This window comes from Ipomoea nil, unplaced genomic scaffold (assembly GCF_001879475.1).
Source record: "Ipomoea nil cultivar Tokyo-kokei standard unplaced genomic scaffold, Asagao_1.1 scaffold2826, whole genome shotgun sequence".
Lineage (NCBI taxonomy): Eukaryota > Viridiplantae > Streptophyta > Magnoliopsida > Solanales > Convolvulaceae > Ipomoea > Ipomoea nil.
Window position 1 is genome coordinate 337465 of NW_017619254.1, and position 22540 is coordinate 360004.

Genomic DNA, 22540 nt, shown 5'->3' on the forward strand with positions numbered 1-22540 from the left:
TAATACATTATACATTCGTGTTATCTGTTGCCTGTTGGGACTTGGGAGGACTTTGCACGTCTTATAAATCTTTTAAATTTCATAAGTTTCTACTTGCATTTGCGTGTCTCTGAATTACTGTGATTTATAAATTTATATCCTTCTAATATTCCATCAGACCAGCTCATATTCAACTAAAAGCAACACCACGTGAACGGTAGTCGCTAGCAATTCGAACCCATAACCTGCTCTGATACCAAATTGAAGCATGTGCTCCAACTCAACTAAAAGTCTAAGCTGATAGTTAGATTGCACGTTAATGGCTATATGCTCAACAGTAAATGACTAACTTTTTTTTTTCTTTATCGTTAATATAATTAAAATTGAAATCTTTATTTTTTTTCAATATTTAGTATGATTCGAATCTTGTACTCTACAATTGTTAGTAAGATTAAACAAAATTTGAATTGATTGATTCAAAATTAGATCTTAAATTTCATGTGATCATTATTTGCTTGCCATCGTTGTTTAGCATGAAGGTAATAGAGTAATTTTGTTGATACATCTCAAAAAATGGGAGTGTTAATAGCGTGAGCAAATACATTTCAGTTTATACAAAAGCACACTACTCCGTATATGTTATATCTTACTTGTCTTATTTATTATTTACATCTCAAACTAATATCCACAACATCTCAAACTAATATCCACAATCAGGTGTGCTGGGATAAACACTATTTGATGAGGTAAATAACATAATAGGACATGTGTTCATATTACCGCACTAGAAAAACTCTTGTGTGATGAGCTCAATCACCCCTTTATGCATGGAGCATATTTTTACTTTTGACATGATAACAAGTGGTATCAAAATTTTTCCTTATAACCTAGTGTGATTATTTTGTATACCCTTTTTTCTTTTTACAAAATGGATATATATATATATATATATATATATATATATATATATATATATATATATATATATATATATATATATATATATATATATATATATATATAAAAGAGCCAATACCCAAAATAGTCCCTTAAGTATAGCTAAATTCACAAATTGGTCCCCGACTTTCAATTTTAACCAATTAAGTCCTTAACTTTGCAATTTTAACACGATTTGGTCATCCGTCTATTTGACCGTTTGTTGACCGTGATCTTTGAGGATATATATGTAATTTCATTGCCGCCCGCCCTCATCTGCTGCCGTGACACAGTCTATCACCCATGTAACACCCTACTTTTCTTAACTCTTCGCTCATGTACGAACTCAACTACATTGAATCCGAAGAGGGGATGAAGAAAAACGACAGGATTTGGCAGATTGCTTTCGGCAATGGATTCAAATGTAATAGTGCGGTCTGAAAATGCAACCGGAACCTTAAAAAACCTACCATGGACCATGAAATTACATATATATTCTAAAAAATCACAGTTAACAAACAGTCAACTAGACTGAGGACCAAATCGTGTTAAAATTGCAAAGTTAAGGATTTAATTGGTTAAAATTAAAAGTCGAAGACCAATTTGTGAATTTAGCTATAGTCGATGGACCATTTTGGGTATTTACTCTATATATAACCATGTTTAAGTAAAAAAGATAGTAAATTGCCAACTACCATATAATGTGATGGCATTCCGGTTACCATTCTAAATTGATAAAATCATTAAAGCCATTTTGATAATTTACTCAAAAAAAAAAAATTTTGAATTACAAGAGCATCCCGGTTGAGTTCTTAACTATTGAATCAGTGTCCATTCACTATATCAATCGATTAGTGAATAAGTTAGTTCACGTGTTAGCCTGAGCTGCTAGTTCTTATAGTATTCCTACTTGTATTGAATATTTAGAGGGGTGTATTCAATCATGACTTTTGTAGAGTTTTAAAGACTTTTAAAATGATAGATTTTAATAAACTTTTATTGACTTTCATATAGTCGTTCAAAACTTTTTAAAACTTTATAAGATTCTATAAAAGTCTATATAAAAAACATCCACAGACTTTTATCAACTTTTTATTTTAAAAAGTCTACAAAAGTCATTGAAATTCTAAATTGAATACATCCTTACAAACTTTCAATTATTTTGATTCTTATCATTTACAATTTTCTTACAAAACATTTATAATATATCATAAAATTCTTCTTATTATATAGTTCTTCACCCACATCAACATTATATTCTCAACATTATTATTTTTATCCCTAGTATGCTAATTACTTATATATATATATATATATATATATATATATATATATATATATATATATATATATATATATATATATATATATATATATATATATATATATATATATATATATATATATATATATATATATATATATATATTATTAACAAACATCAACAAAAAAAAAACATTATAAATTCATAACAATATTGAAGAATAAAATTTATAATAAAAGACTTGATCAAATAAAATATTTAAAAATATAATTATAGGTTGCATAAAATAGAAAAATAAAAATCTAATATTAATAATATATATAAAATTATATTTGATATATTGCTAGGCATCACGTAAAAAATTATTATTTGCAATAGCAATTTGAGACTGCAAACAACAACAAGGTGCCACTGTTTGCAACCTCAAATTGTTGTTGCGAACAATAATTCGCTATTCGTAGTAACTTGTTAAAAAATGAAAAATATATATTACGAATATAAACATAAAAATAATAAAAATTAAAATATATAAGTATTTATATGAATATTATGAAACATATACTAAAATTTGACGATGAAAAATTTGCTTTGTTCATGTATTTAGGGAGAATTAGAGAAAGTTAGGGATAAAAAATTCATAGAAAAAAAAAAATCAATATAAACAAGCAATAATGAAGTAAAATAATATTATTTCAAATTTTTAGATGAAGGTTCTAAAGTTTAGAAGAGAGAGAAAATTGGTAGAGTTTATGTACGAGAAAAATATAGAATAATGAAGAAAAAAATAATTTTATTGAATTTAGATAGGTTTATAGAGTTTAAATAGGGAGAAAAAAAAAGAGTTTAAATAGAGAGAGAAAACATTCAAAGTTGTTAGAAAGAAAATTTGAAATCTTGGGGTTGCTGGTTGGATTTCAACTATTCATATTTGAGAATGAAAAGTCTACAAAAGTCTTAAAATTAAAAAGTCTACAAAAGTTCATCACTTTTTGAATACCACATGACTTTTAAAGACTCTTTAAAAGTCTTAATTGAATACCACATGATTTTTAAAGACTCTTTAAAAATCTTGATTGAATACCGTCTGACTTTTAAAGACTCTCTAAAAGTTTGAATTGAATACCTCCAAACTTCTAAAGTTCATAAAAGTCTTTAAAACTCTATGAAAGTCATGATTGAATACACCCCCTTATTCTCTTAAGTTAAATGAATCTTTTCATTTTTTTAAAAAAAAAAATTGGGGTAAAAATAGATAGGGATATAGGTATGTAGGGCTTGGCAGTAGAAAACATTGGAGAGGCCCATAACGTAAACAAATGCAGGCTTGCACTTTATATCATGCTACTTATGAGATGGGTCCTGTCTGCTCAATTGCTCTCCTTTTCTCCTTCATTTGGGGCCCCGACCCAATACTCCTACACTCTTAAATTATATCCCCATTCCCCCTATAAAGCCTAAAGGGATGGATTGGTGCTTCGAGAGGGGTGACCGAATGGACGGGGCAATACCTTCCTATTATATAGGATGTACCTTTAAGTGTTCTTTGATTATTATTATCACCAATACCATAACGTTTTGTTATAAATACCTATTAGTTGTCATTTTCACTCTTTTTATATGTATACACACACAATTACTTCGTCCTTAGTAAAGGGATTTGCAATTCACTAGAAATGTTAAATTTTAATTAATGCAAGCATGAAAAGAGGGGGCATTATTGTACGAGTAGTAAGTGAAGTTTGGTGGAGACAGAACAAAATGACTCAAGTCGTACCTCATCAACCCGATCTTTTGTTAAGTACTTTTGAATCGGACTGTTCATACGCTAACTCGAGTCGGTTTATAGGCTAGATTGTACATAGTACTTTTTCCCACCATACTATCTCTTTGTAATGTTTTATAGGATGATTTTAATAAAATTATGAGTTGGTTATGCTTTAAAAAAAAAAAAAAAAAAAAAAAAAAAAAAAAAAGTGGCTAGTGTCCAAGACTGGAGCTTCAGTATTGCCCACAATTTTATGATGAAAACGATATCATCGTCTCAAGAAATGTGTGTTGGGTCCGTTCTTGTCCTAACCCAAACCTAATTTTGATCATTTCTTGAATCTTTTCACTTCTATAGAGTAGTACATATGTAGTCTACCTAATGAACTCAACTCGGGTAATAGGGTTTCAAGATCATCCACTTAACACTCATGTGTTAGTATGATTATATGGGTCAATGGAATAAGAAGCTGGCAATTTATATCATGGACTCTAAATTGAAATGACGAGATCATATACAGATTTCATACTCATAAAATACAGAATTTTATAATACAAAACACAAAAAATCACAACACAAGACAAATAGCTAACATTATGTTCCTTGGATTGACACGACGAGGTACAAAATTCATACTCGTAAGGTACAGAATTTCCTAACACAAGACACAGACATATTATATATTTACTTATTTTTCATATCTGATTTAGGTATATAAATTGTGTGCATAGATACAAAATTTCACACCACAAGACACATAAATTCATAACATAAGATTATAAGGTACAATTACTAATTTGTTCCTAGTACAAAATCTATACTCTTAATATACAGAATTTCATAACACAAGACACAAAAATCATAACACAAAACACATACACATGAACTAGAATCCACAGTGTAGTGTGAACCCTAGTTCATGGTATAAGGATTGTAAGAAGCTAGTCATCATTTATCATGTTTTATATGTAAAAAAGTAAATATCAATTTTCTTTTTTTAAAAAAGTAGGTGTATGGGCTGGTGGAACAAAAGATGAACTTTCTCTAATTTTCCCAATGGGTTTAAAGCTTTAATTTGAACTTGTATGACCCAGTCCACGTTCAAGAATTTGGATTGTAACTTGATTAAGTTATTGCTCCAGCAAATCATTTTTTTTTAAAGAGCTGGAACCAATTTTATCCATAATTTTTTAATTGTTCAAATGATCAATAAAGTACAATCTTGTAATTAAAAATTATTACTAAACTAAGGTAAACACAAAATGTAAACGGGTAATATTACTAACACTTAGAGTGCATATTAACATTTATAAAATAATAAATTTAAGTATAAATATACTGTACCGTCCTATTTTTATCAATGTATCAAGAAAACACAACATTAAAAACAATAATCTAAGAATTAAGTAAACTATATATAAGTGATTGGATTGTAAATATATAGACATTGACATTCACATTGCATAATTGTTTGAAGCTCAATTATTGGTTAAATGAGACAGTTTAGGAATGGTGAGCTGATTGAAGACAAGGTGAAAAGCAGAAGGATGATCATATCATATCGAATCTCAAGCTTTAAATCTTTAATGATGAAAATGGCTACAAATCTTTCATTAAAAGGATAAGAAAACTAAAGCAACGACAATGCAATGTTGGATGGAAGACATCATAAGTGACACAAAGGTGGTGTTTGATATAGCCTAGGTAGGGGCAAGATAGGGAGCAACATCATTTAATTAGTGCCTAATAAATATAATTTAATAATTTCCATCTTATCAAACACATGACATAGCCTTTTAATGGATTATTACAAAAAGCTTCCCATTTATGGACAAACATATCCTTTTTTATGCTCCCTACATTGAGGAGAAAGGGATCCCCCAAGGATTTTATCTTTTATATTTATATCCAGTGTTTTTATTGTCGGACACAATGACAATGACTAATCCCTCGCCGAATTGTCGACACCTCTTTTAGGTGGGGCGACTGACTTGCAAATTTAAGGTTGCTCCATATTCAAAGTTAAGGATCGAATAATTGATCATTGATTAAGGATGAATGAGTCTCTTTTGTTCAATCAGATCCCCAGATTATAGTCTAGCAAAATATAATGCTTTTTCTTAACCCAAGAACTTATGCCATGCATGATGTTGTTTTAAGATCAGTATAAAAAAAGATTAACAAATGTGATAATAGTATCTATAAAATCCTACATGCGTAATTTTTAAAGCTTACATAGGGTCTTGGGTATGGTGTCCATATTAGACCAGCGAGACGAATTTAAAAATAAATTTAATTTTTAAAAGTATTACATTTTGACGGATTGAAAAGTTATAAGTTTTATTTTTAAAATGTTATGGGTAGGTATTTGATAAGTATAGGATTTAGTTTTTTATTGAAAATTAATTATTACTACTTGACTAAAATTTGAAACTTTTTACTTTAAATTTGTTATGTGATTCTTCACCTATCACATTACATTTTAGTGAACCAATAATACTTTTGAAAACCTATAACGTTTTAAGTTAAAATTTGATATTTTAAAGAATTACTATTATTTTTTACCCAAACCAATTTCCCAGATTTGTCTCATATACCAAAATTCATGAAACAATAATCTTATGAAGATTTTTACAATCTTATGCAGATTTTTGTATTAAGAATTAAGATTAAGATATGCTCCCTACAATGAGGAGAAAAGGATCCCCATGCCAGGATTTTATCTTTTATATGTTTTTCTGGTAAAGTGAATAGTAGCACAATAGTATAATGCCTTTTATTTTTCCTAATCCAAAAAGATTTGGCATGCATGAAGCTGCATGTACAATATCTACTAAGAGTATCCAAAAATAACATTATAAAATTTGATCAAATCAATATTATTTACAAAATTCCACATTCATCAATATTTAAGATGGTAATACTTTATATATTCTTACTTTTTACTTATTTTTCTTATTCCCTAATAATTGTTATTAAAAAAAAAAAAAAAAAAAAAAAAAAAAAAAAAAAAAAAGAGGTTGGTTGTCATTTTTTTATTCATCATGTATTAATTGATTTAGAACAAATGAGTTTAATTTGTCACAATTTTTCTTCCTTTTTTTTTTTTTCCTCCAATTAAATTAATATAGACATATAACAACAATTTTATTTTCTAACAATACACTATTTATTTTCCATTTAAGATTAAGATTATCTAGAGACAATGTTGATGATTAGTTTTCTTGAAGTTGGTTCTTAGCTTATGTAACAAATTGAAGCCAATGACGCATAATCAACAAGGTCGGTCCTGGACAAAGGTAGACTGTGCCCTTGCCTAGAGCCCATGCTTGGAGGGGCCCCGGACACCCACCCCTATATATATATATATATATATATATATATATATATATATATATATATATATATATATATATATATATATATATATATATATATATATTTATTTATTTATTTATTTATTTATTGATGTGTGTGTAAATAATATATATATAATTTAACTAAAGATAAAGTAACCTAGTGTGTAAACCACATAACTATTAATTTATATGAAATATATTTTGTGATTCAATTATATTTTTTTATAAACCATCTAGTCAATGCAATATAGAAGTTTCTATTGTGTGACTTATATTATGTATGTTTTATATTCAAACTAGCTATTTTATCCAATTAATCATATTTCATATTTTGTTGTTAATATTTTTAATCGTGTTTTGAAGACTTTTAATTTTTTGCCCCCAATCCAAAAGATTTTTAACTCTACATCCGTTTATAAGTTTTGTTTTATAAATTTTTATTCAAAATTAATTTATTATTTAGTATGATAAAAATGTTATTGTTTGTATAAGCTTAATTGTTTTAAATCGTTTATTCATTTTATAAACTATAATTATTTATTTACGAAGGCAGTGATGCGCTTATTTATTATTTTACATTTAGGTAATCACTTTTCATAATTATTATTGTGTATGTAAAATGATTAAAAGTCATATTTCAAGTTATTTAATATTAACATTTTTTCTTCTATAATTTAAATTTTAGATTTATGTTAACTTTAGAGGTTTTTTTTTTTTTTTTTTTTTTTTTTTTTTTTTTTTTTTTTACTATTTCATGTGCCTATAAAATCATAGGATCGCCTCAATCATGACAGCCATATTGTGGGACTGGCAAATTATTGTGTGGACCACAGTCTAAAACGACTTCGTTTTTATGTTAAAAGAAAAGAAAAAAATCATACTCCGTGCGAGTGTTAGAATAATAAACATTTTGAGAGAAAGATAATGTATTTTATGAGTTAGAATAATGAAATTTCTGGGGTAAGATAATGTATTTTATGAGTTAGAATAATATACTTTATGTGTTAGATTGTTATAATAATATATTTTGTGTTAGAATAATGAAATTTCTGGAGTAAGATAATATTTTTTTATGAGTTAGAATAATGTACTTTATGTGTTAGAATAATGAAATTGTTAGGGTAAGATAATGTAGTATTTTATGAGTTTAAAAAAAAAAAAAAAAAGGAAATGTATGCAAGCTAGTGTGAGAAAAAGAGAATATTGGCAGTCTGCAATATAAGGTTGGCAAGGTGCAGGAATCAGGTGCGATGGCTATCAAACAATGGACAAACTCACAACAACAAAACTCCAATTAAGCATGCATGCATGCATGAACCAAAGTAGTGGGCTGACAATAACATGCATGGAAGGACGACGACGTTATGTTGTCATTCTTTAAACATTTCAGTTCCATCTATCTATCGCTACTTCCCAGGCCATAAGGGCCGGTGGCTGTTTCAGTTATAAAACAGATCAGACCCATCACAATCAATTATAATGGGTCGATCAGATCAGATTTACAATTGAGTCCATTTTGCACCGCGCATTGCAACTTTAATTTGCATCTTCAATTGTTTCTTGCTTAGATTAGCTTACCATCTAGCAATATAATGGCAAATTATGTCATGCGCATGGTGCGCACGAATCTATATCCATAATTTCTATACTGTAGAATCTCGGTGAGCTAAAATTTATACTTTAGATTTCAATTATTGTTGATCCATGTTTTCACAAATCAGTGCAGTATAAAATTATGGATCTACAGTGTAGAAATTATAAATATAGATTTATGCGCACCATGCAAGGTTGACACGTGCTCACATCATAACGATTGCAATATAATGGAGTTCAAGTCCTGTTCAGCATGTTCAAGTGTATGTTGGGCTGAAACATTTCATTAAACAGGTATAGTTTAATTTGTTCAATCATTAATTCATCATAATTGACCCAATGTTAAATTTTAACACTATATATATATATATATATATATATATATATATATATATATATATATATATATATATATATTTGCACTTTATTTTCTTATACTTGTGTATCAGTACTATATGTTCCAATGATAGAGTGTTGAACTCGCGTTTCCTATCTGCAACGCAATAGTGCAATATAACATTATTTGATTGAGCATTGACTTTTAACTCAAGAAGAAGACTTAGTCCAAGGGTCATGTACTATCCCACGACCTAATTTAAGGTTAATGGGGACACCTACTCAAACATATACACATCTTATATATGATCACTAGCTATGGCCTTATAAAAATTCTATCAACAATATAATAACACTTGTGTCTTGAGTGATATTATACCAATCGTACATCTCCCTTTTTCGAGACCATAATCCTATATACTAGTACCTATCTCCTAATTTGTCCTCAAGGCACCCTTGATTATGTAGGGTCAAGTTCAAAATTAAACATCACTCATTAATTAGTATATTATATATATTACTGCATTTTTCCTTAGCTTCTATGTTGTCATTTCTACTAGTGTTAATTAAGAAAACTTATTTTATAAATATAAACAAAAATTTGTTTAAGATGTAATACAAAATCAATTTATCTCCTCATAAGCTTAGGGATTTAAGGGATCTAAAATATTATCCTGCAAAGTCAAGAAACCTAATTATATTTAAAATAAAAAATAAAAAAATTATCCATTCCAAAAAGAATATGATTCTTTGTAAAAGAAAAGCGACAAATGATGTGGCAACAAAAGAGTAGTGCCTAAATAAGGGATAGGGTGAATATTGGTTGGATTACTACTAGATGCCAGACAAAAAGAAGAAATGGTAAGTGCACCCAACTCTTGTATATATATACAGGACGATAAGTCTCAAGAATCTACATTTTCCTAAAAGCTGCTTCTTTGTTCTTACCATCCAAATTCATTATTATAATAACTATAATGAAAATTTATACGCCAAACACCTCGTGCTCAGATGGCATGTAGTGACCTCTCTCATGTAAGAGATCATGAGATCGAGCTTCAGACCCAATCTGGGTACTCCACAGTTAAAGTCTTTCAACGATATAGTCCCGACGATATAGCTCCGAAAGCTAAAAATTAAAGGAATATGAAAATAGGGCAGAACATTGAATGGTTTATGATTTGGCATTGGTATAGTACTGCTCTGTCACCCCACTATGGTGGAGGGGATGCAGAAAACGTTTTGGATGGAGAAGGAGAGAGAGAGGTATAGAATGGGGACAAAGTGGAATTGAATGAGAATGTGTATAAGAGCCAAGTCAGCTTTGGGAATGGCAGAAGAGACAAGAGGAAAGAGAGGTAAATGGGGAGGAAACCTATCTAATATATAGCGTCAAAAATGTCAATTCTACTGGCTGCCTTTTTCTCGGAGACAAATGAGTTTCAAGAAAATAGGCTCCTTGATTTGATGTCTCAAGAGAGCTGCTTATTGCCAATTCCTTCCATTTAGGGCATCCAATATTCACCCCCATCAATCTTTACTTGTACATTTGATTCATGCATACTACATAGTGTTATTATTGGGGATGCTTCAATGCATCCCTAACTAACTCTCTAAGTCAATTTAGATTCCGTGAATGTTGAATTTGAACTTGGCTTTGGTTGAATTATAGATTCATTATGTGCATATTAAATTTCACTTTGATTGAAATAGATTCAAAATCAGTCTTGATTTTGAGACTATTGATTTGGATTAAGTCCACTGTTATAACCACTCTGGTCTAATATATCATCTTTAATTATTATGAATGTTTCTATATATTTTCTAATACCCATTTTCTAGATTTGAGCATTTTGCATAGGAAGATGAGTTTTCATTTGGTTAGACTTGAACATTTTGCACATGAAGATAAGTTTTCGATTTTTTTTTTCCTGGTATATTCAAGGTTTTTGGAGACAGGAAAAAAACACTTATTTAATATTTGTTTAAATGTTTGAGTTAGAATATCTTGATATACCCATGACCATGGAATTATTAATAACCAAGTTATTATATAAGAGAGTCTCGATGTTATGGCCATCCGGCCCATGGAGGATCAAGCAAAACGCTACAACCTAGGACACATGCCACACAATTGGATAGCTAGAACCAAAGAGATTGTCAGAAGTGGAGCAACCATGGCAAATTACTTAATGTTCACAATTTTGTAAAAGGTAAATTGTGAATATTCTGTATGTAAATGATATATTTTGGATTCGGGTCCACATTGCAAAGTGGACCATGGTCCATGTTATAACAACCGAGCAACAATGTTTCAGTCCGCCGGTACCTATTGTGCTAGGCCACCTAATCACCTCATATTGGACAAAATTAGGAACTAAATTATTTCATATACATGTATAAATAGTGAGTCTTGACACTCAATAAGCATACACCACGGCAAAAACATACCAAAACTTTTGCTATTTTGTATTATCACATCACACTTGTAAAGTCTATGGCCCTGTTCAGGGCCGGATTTTAGGTTTTTGGGGCCCTGTTCTGGTAAATAACTGAGGCCCTCCAAAATCATAATTTTTAATATGCAAGTTTCGAACCTTTAACCTCCCAGTAAAAATACAATAAATACACATTGCTATCATCTCTTCATAGAACCTTTTAAGTTTAATTGAAAACTTTTAATTTTTATATCTAAACTAGCTCAGTAAATATTAAATATTGGACCTCTAAAATTTGGGGCCCCTCTAAAACTGGGGGCCCTGTGCGGTAGCCCAGCTTGCACAGCCTAAAATCCGGCCCTGGCCCTGTTTGGTAAAATAGCCGTTAGCTATTAGCTGATTCTGTTAATTAGAGTGTATAAATAGTTGATAACATTAGCTGATTGTAGAAAAGTGTTTGGTAAATTAGCTGTTAGCTGATAGCTGTTTGGTGTAATTTCTTTTCTCAAAAAGCTAATTGAAAAAGTTGCTTGGAGTAGCCTTTTGAATTTTAGCCTTTTGGAGTTGCAAAAAGCTAATTAACTAAACATTTATATTGATATTTTAACTAAATCAAACAATTAATAGTGGTCAAATAAGCCAAAATTGACCTATAAACCAATTTTTTACCAAACAGGGCTCTCACACTTAACAGATATCACTGGTTACTAAGGATATGATCTAACCCATCAATATGATTATAAAAATATACAATCCATAAGTCCATAAGCATGTATTATAATTTATAAGTTGTACATCAGAAATAAATGTAGTGAAAAAGAAATGTCAGAATAACAGAATCCAATTTTATGCAGAAGTGGCCACCACTCTTTTTGGATTCTTCACAGTAAATTTGATAGTGATACAACATACAGTACTATACAACCAAGAAGTGGGCTCGTTTCCCACCCTACCCCCATGCCACCATCACCCATCCCATCCCATCCCATCCCTACCCTCTCTCTCTCTTCTCTGGATCATAGAATTTGAGTCTCCCAATGCAACAAAAATCTTTAGCACTATGAAGATCGATACTGCAGCAAGGGAGGGGCACACCTCCTTTAAAAGACCCAAAACATTAGCACTTTCGTGTCTCTCACCTGCCTCCATTTCCTTCCTCATCAGTTGACTATTACAAAACCCCAAAACAAAAAAAAAAAAAAAAAAAAAAAAAATAGAATTTTTGTATGTATAAAGCCCACACAGTGTTGGCTTGGCATTCTTGATTTTTAAGGCAGTGGAAATGGGTGGGTGCGTGAGGAGTCTTACGTGGACGAAGAGGAGGAAGAAGAAGAAGCACTGCAATGGAGGTCTGCTATGGCGGATGAGAGCGGCTGTGAAGAAGGCAGTCAAGAATGGGTGTGGTGGCGGCGGCGGCGGCAGACGGCAAGCGAAATTCCAATACGACCCTTCCAGTTATGCGCTCAACTTTGATGATGGGTTGGGAGATGATGAGAGGGCAAAGTATGCAGTGTTTCAGCACCACCACCGCCGTCATGATTCTTGTGAAGCTGATCAGAAATGTTCCAAGATTGCAACTGCTGTTCCTACATTGGTCTGTGTACTGTGGATGGAAACCTAGAAAAGTGGTCACATGAAATGTTTAATTTGACTTCTTCTTCTTCTTCTTCTACCTTAACTTAGTCGAAAGAGTATTCTAATCTTCACCATTTGAAGGCGATCTGTGCTTTTTATCTGATCTGTTTCTCTTCACTTGATCACTTCCATTGTTGTAAAAAAATCTTGCTCACTTTGAAAAAAGATCGCCGTGTTCTATACATATTTTTAAAGATCATTGGTAAATTCCTTCTTGGGAAACACGAATGCGTGAAATGAAATTCCTTCTTGGGACTATGCAAAACAGCCTGCTGTAGTGCTGCCTTGACTCTCGAGAAAATCTGTTGCTCTACATTCCCTCAAAATTATTAAAATTTTAAAAATTGCAAATACCAACGGTCCTTCAATAATTTATAATTTTTATTTATTACGAGAATGGTCAAAGACTCAAAGGTAATGTCACATTGATGGATAATGCCCAAAAATATAAATATGTATTAATTGTTTATTAGTTTTTTTTTTTAAAAAAAAAAAAAAAAACAAACAACCAAACAATCTTAGGGGCGTTTGGTTCAGGTTATATAACATAACCAATGGAATGTGACATTCCAAAACTCACATTCCTATGTTTGGTTCACATTATCTCAGGGAATCTAACATTCCTCAGGAATGTCACATTCCCTCCACATAGGATTTTGAAGGGAATGTGATTCCCTTCAATTTCTAAGGTTATGTAAGATAACCTTGGTTATGTTAGTTTATCATACACACACACATATATAATTATTTTTGTAATTATATATATATATATTTTTTATTTTTATTATGCTAGGTTTGCATATAAAATAATTTTGTTTCTCAAGTTCAATATTTTAGTTAATATTTTAAAATCATGTAATTATATATGATACCGTTATCTTATTTATTTATTTTAATTTTTAAATTTATTAAAATATATGAAAATATGTTAAGGATATTATAGTGTGTGAATAAAAGATAACCCTAAACCAAACATGATTATATTACATACCCCAATTTTAACCAAACACAGGAATCTAACATTCCAAGTAATCTAACATTCCCAGCAATCTAACATTCCCTAAGGTAATCTGACACCTTAGGGGGCGTTTGATTCAGGTCATATTAGATTACTTAGGTAATCTGAGTCTGGTAATGTTATATTACCTTGTTTGGTTCAAGTTATAAGATTACCTGGTAATGTTATATTACCTGAAAGCTGATGTGGCGGTAATGTTTCAAGGTAATGTGATTACCCCCAATTTTTTAGGTAATCTTAGATTACCTTGAATTATTCCAACTTTGCCCTTGTTAACTAATCCTTATATAATTATAATAATAATAATAATAATAACAATAATAATAATAATATAATAATAATAATGAAATTAATATATGTTTATATAATCAAATATATATGTGTATATTTATATATTTAATTTTTTAATATTTAAGCATCGATATACATTCATACATATAAATAAATACACACATTATATATATATATATATATATATTATTGAGGACATTATTGTAAATTGATCCATATAACTTAAAATATAACCTTGAACCAAACAAGGTAATATTATATTACACTATCCAAACCAAACACACAAGGTAATCTTACATTCCCAACATCTCACATTACCTTCCTGGAGGTAATCCTATTATCAGGGGTAATCCAAGATTCCGTGAACCAAACGCCCCCTTAGAGTTTTGTAAATTTCTTGGGAAGAAACATTTGCAAAATGGAAAACGGTTACCGCACTGACGGCAGAGATGGCTAAATAATTAAATCACGTCGGTGAGATGAGTGGAGAGATGAAGAAAGAAGAGAGGGGAAGGAATGGGTAAAAGAATATGTCATGATTGTTTAATTTTGGTAACCTCAGTCATGCAACTTTACAGCCATTGGACATTGGTTTGCTACTTACTAATGATATGATGGCATAATGGTTAACCAGGAACCACGCAAAGCAAAGATGGAGAATGTGTACGTGACATTTAACAAAGCACTCTGGCACAAAGGAAAGGTGACTTGTTGTGAGAATGGTCAAAGACTCAAAGGTATTGTCACATTGATGGACAACTTGATACAATCGCAGGGCGAGCATATCAACCACCCTGAACCTGAACCTCAACCTCACACACAGCTTCCTGCCGTTCAAACATCAGGACCTTCAAGTGCAGCAGTAGACACAATTTTTATGCGAGGGTAAGCAAGTTTCTCATCGAGCTCGTTTTGCGCCCATATCAACATCTTCAATAAGCTTGGAAGCTTTGGATCTACAATTTATTTCACATAAAATGATTTAGCAGCTGAAAAGCAATTGATTGAGCTTACTATTACCACACATACAATTCCCTGCTTCACTTTTCACAATGTCTCCCCACTTCACATTTACTCCATAGTTTTATTTCTTTATTTAGTTATTTTAATTTTGCACTCAATGGGGAAGGCTAGATCGAATTCTTCTTAGATATTTTATTCTATTCACAAAAGTTGTGAAAAGTGCCATACACTTTTTAGATTCTGATTTCTTCTATAGCACAGAGATCAGTGAAGCTCTTTGATGGATAAAAGACAGACCTTTCTCATGGCTTTGACTAGTGAGAATTGCAGCATTGACCTCACTTGCTGTCTTGAGACGCTGTGACATATCTACAAGCTCTCCAAGAGGGCAGTTCTCAACATCTTCAAACGCCAGCAATGTCATTGTCCTCTCCAACTCATCAAGAAAGCCATACTGCAGGAATAATTAAAATTGATACAGTAGTCATTTATGACCAAAAAAAAACACAAGAAATCCTGAACGATTCTATCCATCGGTCCAGTCTATTAAACCAATGAGCCTCCTGAATGATAATTGTGCATAAGATGATAATCATGCCAGAATTGGAAGAAATATAATTACATTTTCCTCTCCCCTTGGAGCAAGTTCTTCATGAGCAAACTCTAAAGCCTCTTCCACTTTGTGATGCCGTATCAGTTCTATCAACCTTTGCTGTTGGAGGTGAAAAAAGAGCTGTGGATTTGTATCCAGTATCTGCATCCAAGAATGAAAATTATTATTCATAAACAAATGAAACTAGCAACAACCCCAAATGCCATCATTTGTCTAAAATCAATTACACAAGTCCATTAAAGAGCGTATGCAAATCTCAGAAAATAATTATGGCTAAACGAGAGAAAGAAAACTTCATCCAGAGTCGACCTGTTTAGTGCATCCTAACATTGACTATATTGGAAAACTCCATTTCACATCAACAGGGTGCATAAAAGATAGCTAGAAGTTGCAATACATATTGACTAATTTAATTCTTAGCCAAAACCACCTCAAAGTCAGTATTGTCAATAATATAGCAATAAAGGAATCATTCATGCAGACAAGTACAAGCTGCCCTGTTAGTAAAAGTTCCCACCTGTCTACTCAGTGTCTCAGTATAATATGTACTGTGTATTTAGTCAACCAATGAGATCTTTTGCAACTAATCCTTTGGACACTTTTCAGAGCAATTGAAACATTAGTTATTTGAGAAAAGGAGGCAGCATACATAGAGTGAGGATGATAGACCTTTCCACACAACTATAATATGAATTTTAAAATAAATAACATAGGCATACCTCAGGGTTCAAATCATTAACTTTTTCAATTGCATCCTCAATATTACCAGATTGCACTGCCTTCTTAACTGCCATCCGATCGGTAATGGTTGCAAGATCAATATCAGCTAGTTATCCATAAGAAGAATCAATTCTCCAAGGTATGTGGTCAATTAAATGGAATCTTAATACCAAAGCATAAATAGAATCAATGCGACAATATTACGAGGATACGTTCAGTCCCAGATTCCATTCTGAACTTTTCTGCTGCTTCCACGTAACCCTCGGTGACTAGGAAGTTCATCACTAACTTATTCATATCTTCTTTTCTAATCTTAACATCATTCAGCCTTTTCTCCCACTCTTCTCTGGTGATTACTTTCTTTGATGTTGCCTATATATGGCATCAAAGATAAACGTATTGCCACAACAATAAAAAAAAAAAAAAAATAGAAATCCAAAACCAACCATAATGGGCAAGTCCATCAAAGTAGTACATACTCTCATATAAAACTACGTGAGTAAATAGTACGTTACTTGATTCCATTTATGTTCATCAATGCATTAAGCTACGTATTAATACTATGTAATTTGATGCCATTTAAAAACAACTGAGAATTGGAAAAAACTTGAATAGCATTTGAAAATGATAAATAAAGCAAATATCATGCACACTGGAATCCAACTTATTGAACATCAGAGCATATGGCTAAATTCAGCATATAATTATGATATGAAGCTACAAGTATACATCCCAACTCAGGACTACTAATTTCAAGAACAATCATATAGAAACCAGGATCTACTTAAAGGAAAAATGCATTTAAAACAGATGCAAGACACATCAAATATTATATGGAAGGTGAGTTATTATAAGTGTCTAAAATAGAACTAACATGGTACATCTCAATAAGATTGTACTTCAAAGATTTAGCCTCAACTGATTACACTATATATCTAGGGAGAGAAAAATACTCCATTACAAACAATATAGTAAGTATTTCTACTTTAAGTAGACACATACTGTTCCTCGTACAGCACATTGCCAATTTAGCATCAAAACAGTAATGTCCAGCACAAAAATTCAACTGCAAGCCATACTTTAAAAGATATGCTAAACCTACGAACATTCCTAATTGCGGAATTCATCCAAAAAGGAAAAAATAAATAAAGTTCAACTGGATGCTCTTGCATTCATATTTCATAATTTATCCGTGCTCTCAGCTCTCCCTTAACTCGATTGAAATATAGCTGCTCCATTATACACTGGACTTGTTTTTCTCTATAAATCATACGATAAAGTAATCAATAAAATAGATCAATCAATTGTTATGCTTCTCTTACCATGGCTCCAGTTTCTGCTAATCGGCATATAACAATCCAGAACTATCAGCAATGTCCCATTCAGGCCACCAGCTGCGCAGCCAATCGAATTTCTTCTCCGGTTCAAAGAGAGACGAGTTTTTGGTATATTTCTGTATATTGAGGAAATAGGTAACGTGTGTATATCTGCGTAGAACAGTTCAGTAGAAAATAGGTTGAGTGCAAATGGTACCCAGAAGATTCCCGTGCTTCCTTGCCAGATCGGAGAAGGAGGGTTGAAATCCGTCGCTCATGAATTCCCGAAATGCCCTCGGTATGTCGATATATGAGTTTATGATTTATCACATTGGAAAATTTATAAGAATATTTACGAATTTTATTCTGAAATGAATTCTACATTGCACATATTTGAAAAAAAAAAACTAAATTACACACATTTAACTTCTTTAATGGTTTAATTGCATACTAGTATATGACCCGTGCGATGCACGAGATGTTATTTAAACATTTTTAATTGTGTGTATTTTATGTTAAAATTTGTGTGATATATTTGGGAATACAACAAAAAACGTATGAAAATGGTATGTTACAAATAGTTGCAAGGTGTTGGTAATATAAAAAGAATACATTACAAAATTACAAATTATTGAAAACTTCATGATATACAACATTAGTGGTTGATGTAGTAGTTGAACTTGAGTCTTTTACAATCAATATTTTGAGACCGTCTGGATTATTAACCCGAGATGCAGCTACGTACAACTGACCGTGTACAAAAACCGGTTTCTTTAGTATTAAACCTACATGAGTCAACGTTTGGCCTTGACTTTTGTTTATGGTCATCGCATATGAAAGCATCAATGGGAATTGCCTTCGTTGAAACTTGAACGGCAATCTTGGATCCGAGGGTGACATTGACATTCCGGGGATTAATACTTTTGTACCTTTGTTGGGACCAATGAGAAGCTCGCCTTCAATAACACGGTCTGCTAACTTTGTGATTATCAACCGAGTTCCATTGCACAACCCAAGAGAATGGTCAATATTTCTCATTAACATTACCGGTGAGCCGGTTTTCAAATTCAGTGTATGATTTGGTAGACCCGACCCGCGAATGCTGTTCAGAAATTCCGGTGTGTGTACATCTCCAAGTATACCATTATCTTGGAGCCTGCATTGTACTGGTAACAGTGGTAAGAAAGTACATATTTTCCAGATCTAATCACAATAATCTTCAATGAAACACATTTAACAACTGGCTATAATCTTACCACACCTTATATTTAACCATAACTAGATTATTTTGTTTGATTCTTCATTCATCTTCAACACAATGTTAAACTTGTGATTATGAAGTCATGAATAAAAACGAATCAGCCTTGAGGAATTAAGAAAGCAACAAGTCAAAAATAATATTTGAGAAAGAGGGACTTAGGAACCTATGCTAAATATAGAACAATACAAAATTAAAATTGAAAGAAAATTTTAGAGTTGAACTACACCCGCCGTATGAAACTCAACAATCAGTGCTTATAGTATGTGTGTATGTATGTATGTCTCTCTCTATCTAATATATATATATATATATATATATATATATATATATATATATATATATATATATCCTTTATGTATAGTGATTTTACCACGGTTAGTCATAAACTTTCAAATTGATCACATATAGTCCTTTGACTTTCAAATTGTTACCATCCATGATCCAGGTTAATTACACATGGTCCTTAACCTATTAAATTTTAACCAACCATAGTCCTTTTAAAAGGATCACGACGGGTTAAATTTCAAAAGTTAAATGACAATGGGTGGTTAACTTGGGTCACGAACTGTTAAATTTGAAAGTCGAAAGACCACATGTGATTAATTTGAAAATTTAGCACTCGGAGGACCCCATGTGGCATTGACTCATATCATTTTGAGTTAATGACCGATTTGGTTCATTGACTATAGCGAAATTACTGATTTGGTCATCGGCTATCATCCTTACCAAATTAAGTCATAACTTTGAAAATCTTATCCAATTTCATCATCCTGTCAATCTTATCTGTAGGATGTTAGTCAATTTGAACCGTAGGATGATAACGTGTGACGAAATTGTGTAAGATTTTCAAAGTTGATGACTTAATTTGATAAGGATGATAATCGAATATCAAATCAGTAATTTCAATATAGCCAGAAACCAATTCAGTCATTAACTCTATAACTTTTTTAGATGTTACATCTGCATCCAATTCACTCGTAGCGGAGTTCTATTAAATGAATTCGCATCCCATCCACTTTAAGTGGTTGCGGATGGGATGAGAGCATATTTCACAGGTTTGGCGGATTGGAGTGTATTTGGTGAATCATTGCTCACCCATAACCATGTTTGATTGAAATTATTTTTAATTTAAATTTTCATAATATATTAAGTTTATTATTAGGGGCGGCTGGTTTATGTAATCTAAGTCTGGTAATGTTATATTATATTGTTTAGTTTAAGTTATGATATTCCATGGTAATGTTATATTACCTCAAAGTTGATGTGACGGTAATGTTTCAATGTAATAATGTGATTATCCTCATTTTCTTAAATAATCTTAGATTACTTTGAATTATTCAAACTTTAGCATTATTAACTAATTCTTATTATTATATTATATAATATAATATAATAATATAATAATATAATCTAAAAACATAATAAGTGTGAATGAATGTTATACTCTTCATTTATGTTCATTTGTCTGTTAAATTTTTTTATATATATTATGCTATAGAAGTTGTACTTTACAATATTCTGGACAAACATACTTCTACCGTTATAATTTCCGTTATCTTTTCCACTATTGTTACCATGCATATGCATCCACCATATATTTTCGTATCTTATTCAATAATAATAATAATAATAATAATAATAATAATAATAATAATAATAATAATACTCTCGCTGAATTGTAGACACATTTTTTGGGTAAGACTGCTCCATAGGCACCTCTTTTGGGTAAGATTGCTCCATTTTCAAAGCCAATGATCGAACCATATATTGACCTTTGATTAAGGATGGATGAGTCCCTTCAACTCAACCACACCCTTCCGGTTATAGTAAATTGATCTATATAACATAAAATATAACCCGTAACCAAACAAGGTAATGTTATATATTCCACAATCCAAGCTAAGCATAATTTAAGGTGTAACTTTTATACATTTAAAAACTACATTAAAAATATTATTAAATACAAATTTTAAAATATTAAAGAAAATAAATAACAAAAAAGAGTTAATTTGAGCAATAAATAGTAAACATAACAGGTAAAATGAGACAAAATAGTATTATATATTTTGTGTAATTAAGTAGTGGTTTATTTATTTATTTAGATTTAGATTCAAATTCATATTTACCACCAATCAAATAGACTTCTTTTATTTAAATTTATTATCATTATATCAAATATTTGATATTTGATACCCATCCTAATGTTTGAATCAAACACCCCTAAATATATCCAATTAATAATTGTCTTTAAAATAGTAGTTGATTTAATACCACGTGGTATTTTGGATGTACATAATATTTTGCAGTTTTACCAAACTCAATAACTTGACAAAACAATTTTATTTCTAAAAATTTGAAATTATTTTAGACAATTGAATATTCAATGAAATATGCAATTAATGATTTGTCTGAAAATAATTGATTGGGATAATTGAATGTATATAATCTTTTGCAATTTCTTCAAACTTAATAACTCGGTAAAACGGATTTATTTCTAAAAATTCCAAATTATTTTAGACAATTAAATATGCAATTAATGATTTGCCATAAAATAGTTGATTGGAATACCAACGCGGTAATTTTAACGTATATAATCTTCCGTAATTTCTTCAAACTTAGTAACTCGGCAAAACAAATTTATTTCTAAAAAAAAAATTAAATTATTTTAAACAATTAAAAATGCAGTTAATGATATACCTTAAAATAATTGTTTGGAATATCAACGTGATATTTTGAAAGTATATAATACAACTTTCACCGCTTCTCCAAATTTATTAACTCGGCAAAATAAATTTATTTCTAAAAATTTAAATTAAAATTATTTTAGACAATTAAATATGCAATTAAATTTTTGGTATAAATCACAAAATATTTCGAATCTTTATCCGTCCGTTTTACGATCCGGATAAACTCAACTAATTTTTACTTACTCTGAGATACGGAGCTGGTCCAGGAGAATAGTCAATTATATATATAATTAATGATATACCTTAAATTAGTTGATTGGAAAATTGCAATACCAACATGAGATTTTGAAATTATATATAATCTTC

The 22540-nt window shown here is 30.7% G+C and overlaps 1 protein-coding gene across 2 annotated transcripts; it reads right to left on the reverse strand.

Annotated features, from left to right (window-relative positions):
- Window positions 1-15128: 15128 nt before the first annotated feature.
- On the reverse strand, window positions 15129-18545 carry LOC109158614 (glucose-induced degradation protein 8 homolog). 2 transcript variants are annotated; one of them, XM_019306498.1, is made up of 7 exons: window positions 18444-18545; window positions 18233-18363; window positions 17123-17282; window positions 16910-17016; window positions 16200-16331; window positions 15875-16031; window positions 15207-15570 (listed from the first exon to the last, which is right to left on the reverse strand). In XM_019306498.1, the coding sequence occupies exons 2-7, from the start codon at window positions 18233-18235 to the stop codon at window positions 15449-15451; spliced, it is 681 nt and encodes a 226-aa protein (XP_019162043.1). In that variant the 5' UTR covers window positions 18236-18363; window positions 18444-18545; the 3' UTR covers window positions 15207-15448. The 2 variants fall into 2 exon arrangements, with proteins under 2 accessions (XP_019162042.1, XP_019162043.1); XM_019306497.1 differs by having other exon boundaries at window positions 15129-15570; window positions 18233-18537.
- Window positions 18546-22540: the final 3995 nt, after the last annotated feature.

What these genes read in the sequence shown, in the direction of transcription:
- LOC109158614 (XM_019306497.1), bottom strand. An exon ending in TTAATGATTTGAACCCTGAG is followed by an intron (nt 16,332 to 16,909) that starts GTATGCCTATGT and finishes TCTTGGATGCAG; the next exon opens with ATACTGGATACAAATCCACA. An exon ending in TAGTCAAAGCCATGAGAAAG is followed by an intron (nt 15,571 to 15,874) that starts GTCTGTCTTTTA and finishes AATAAATTGTAG; the next exon opens with ATCCAAAGCTTCCAAGCTTA.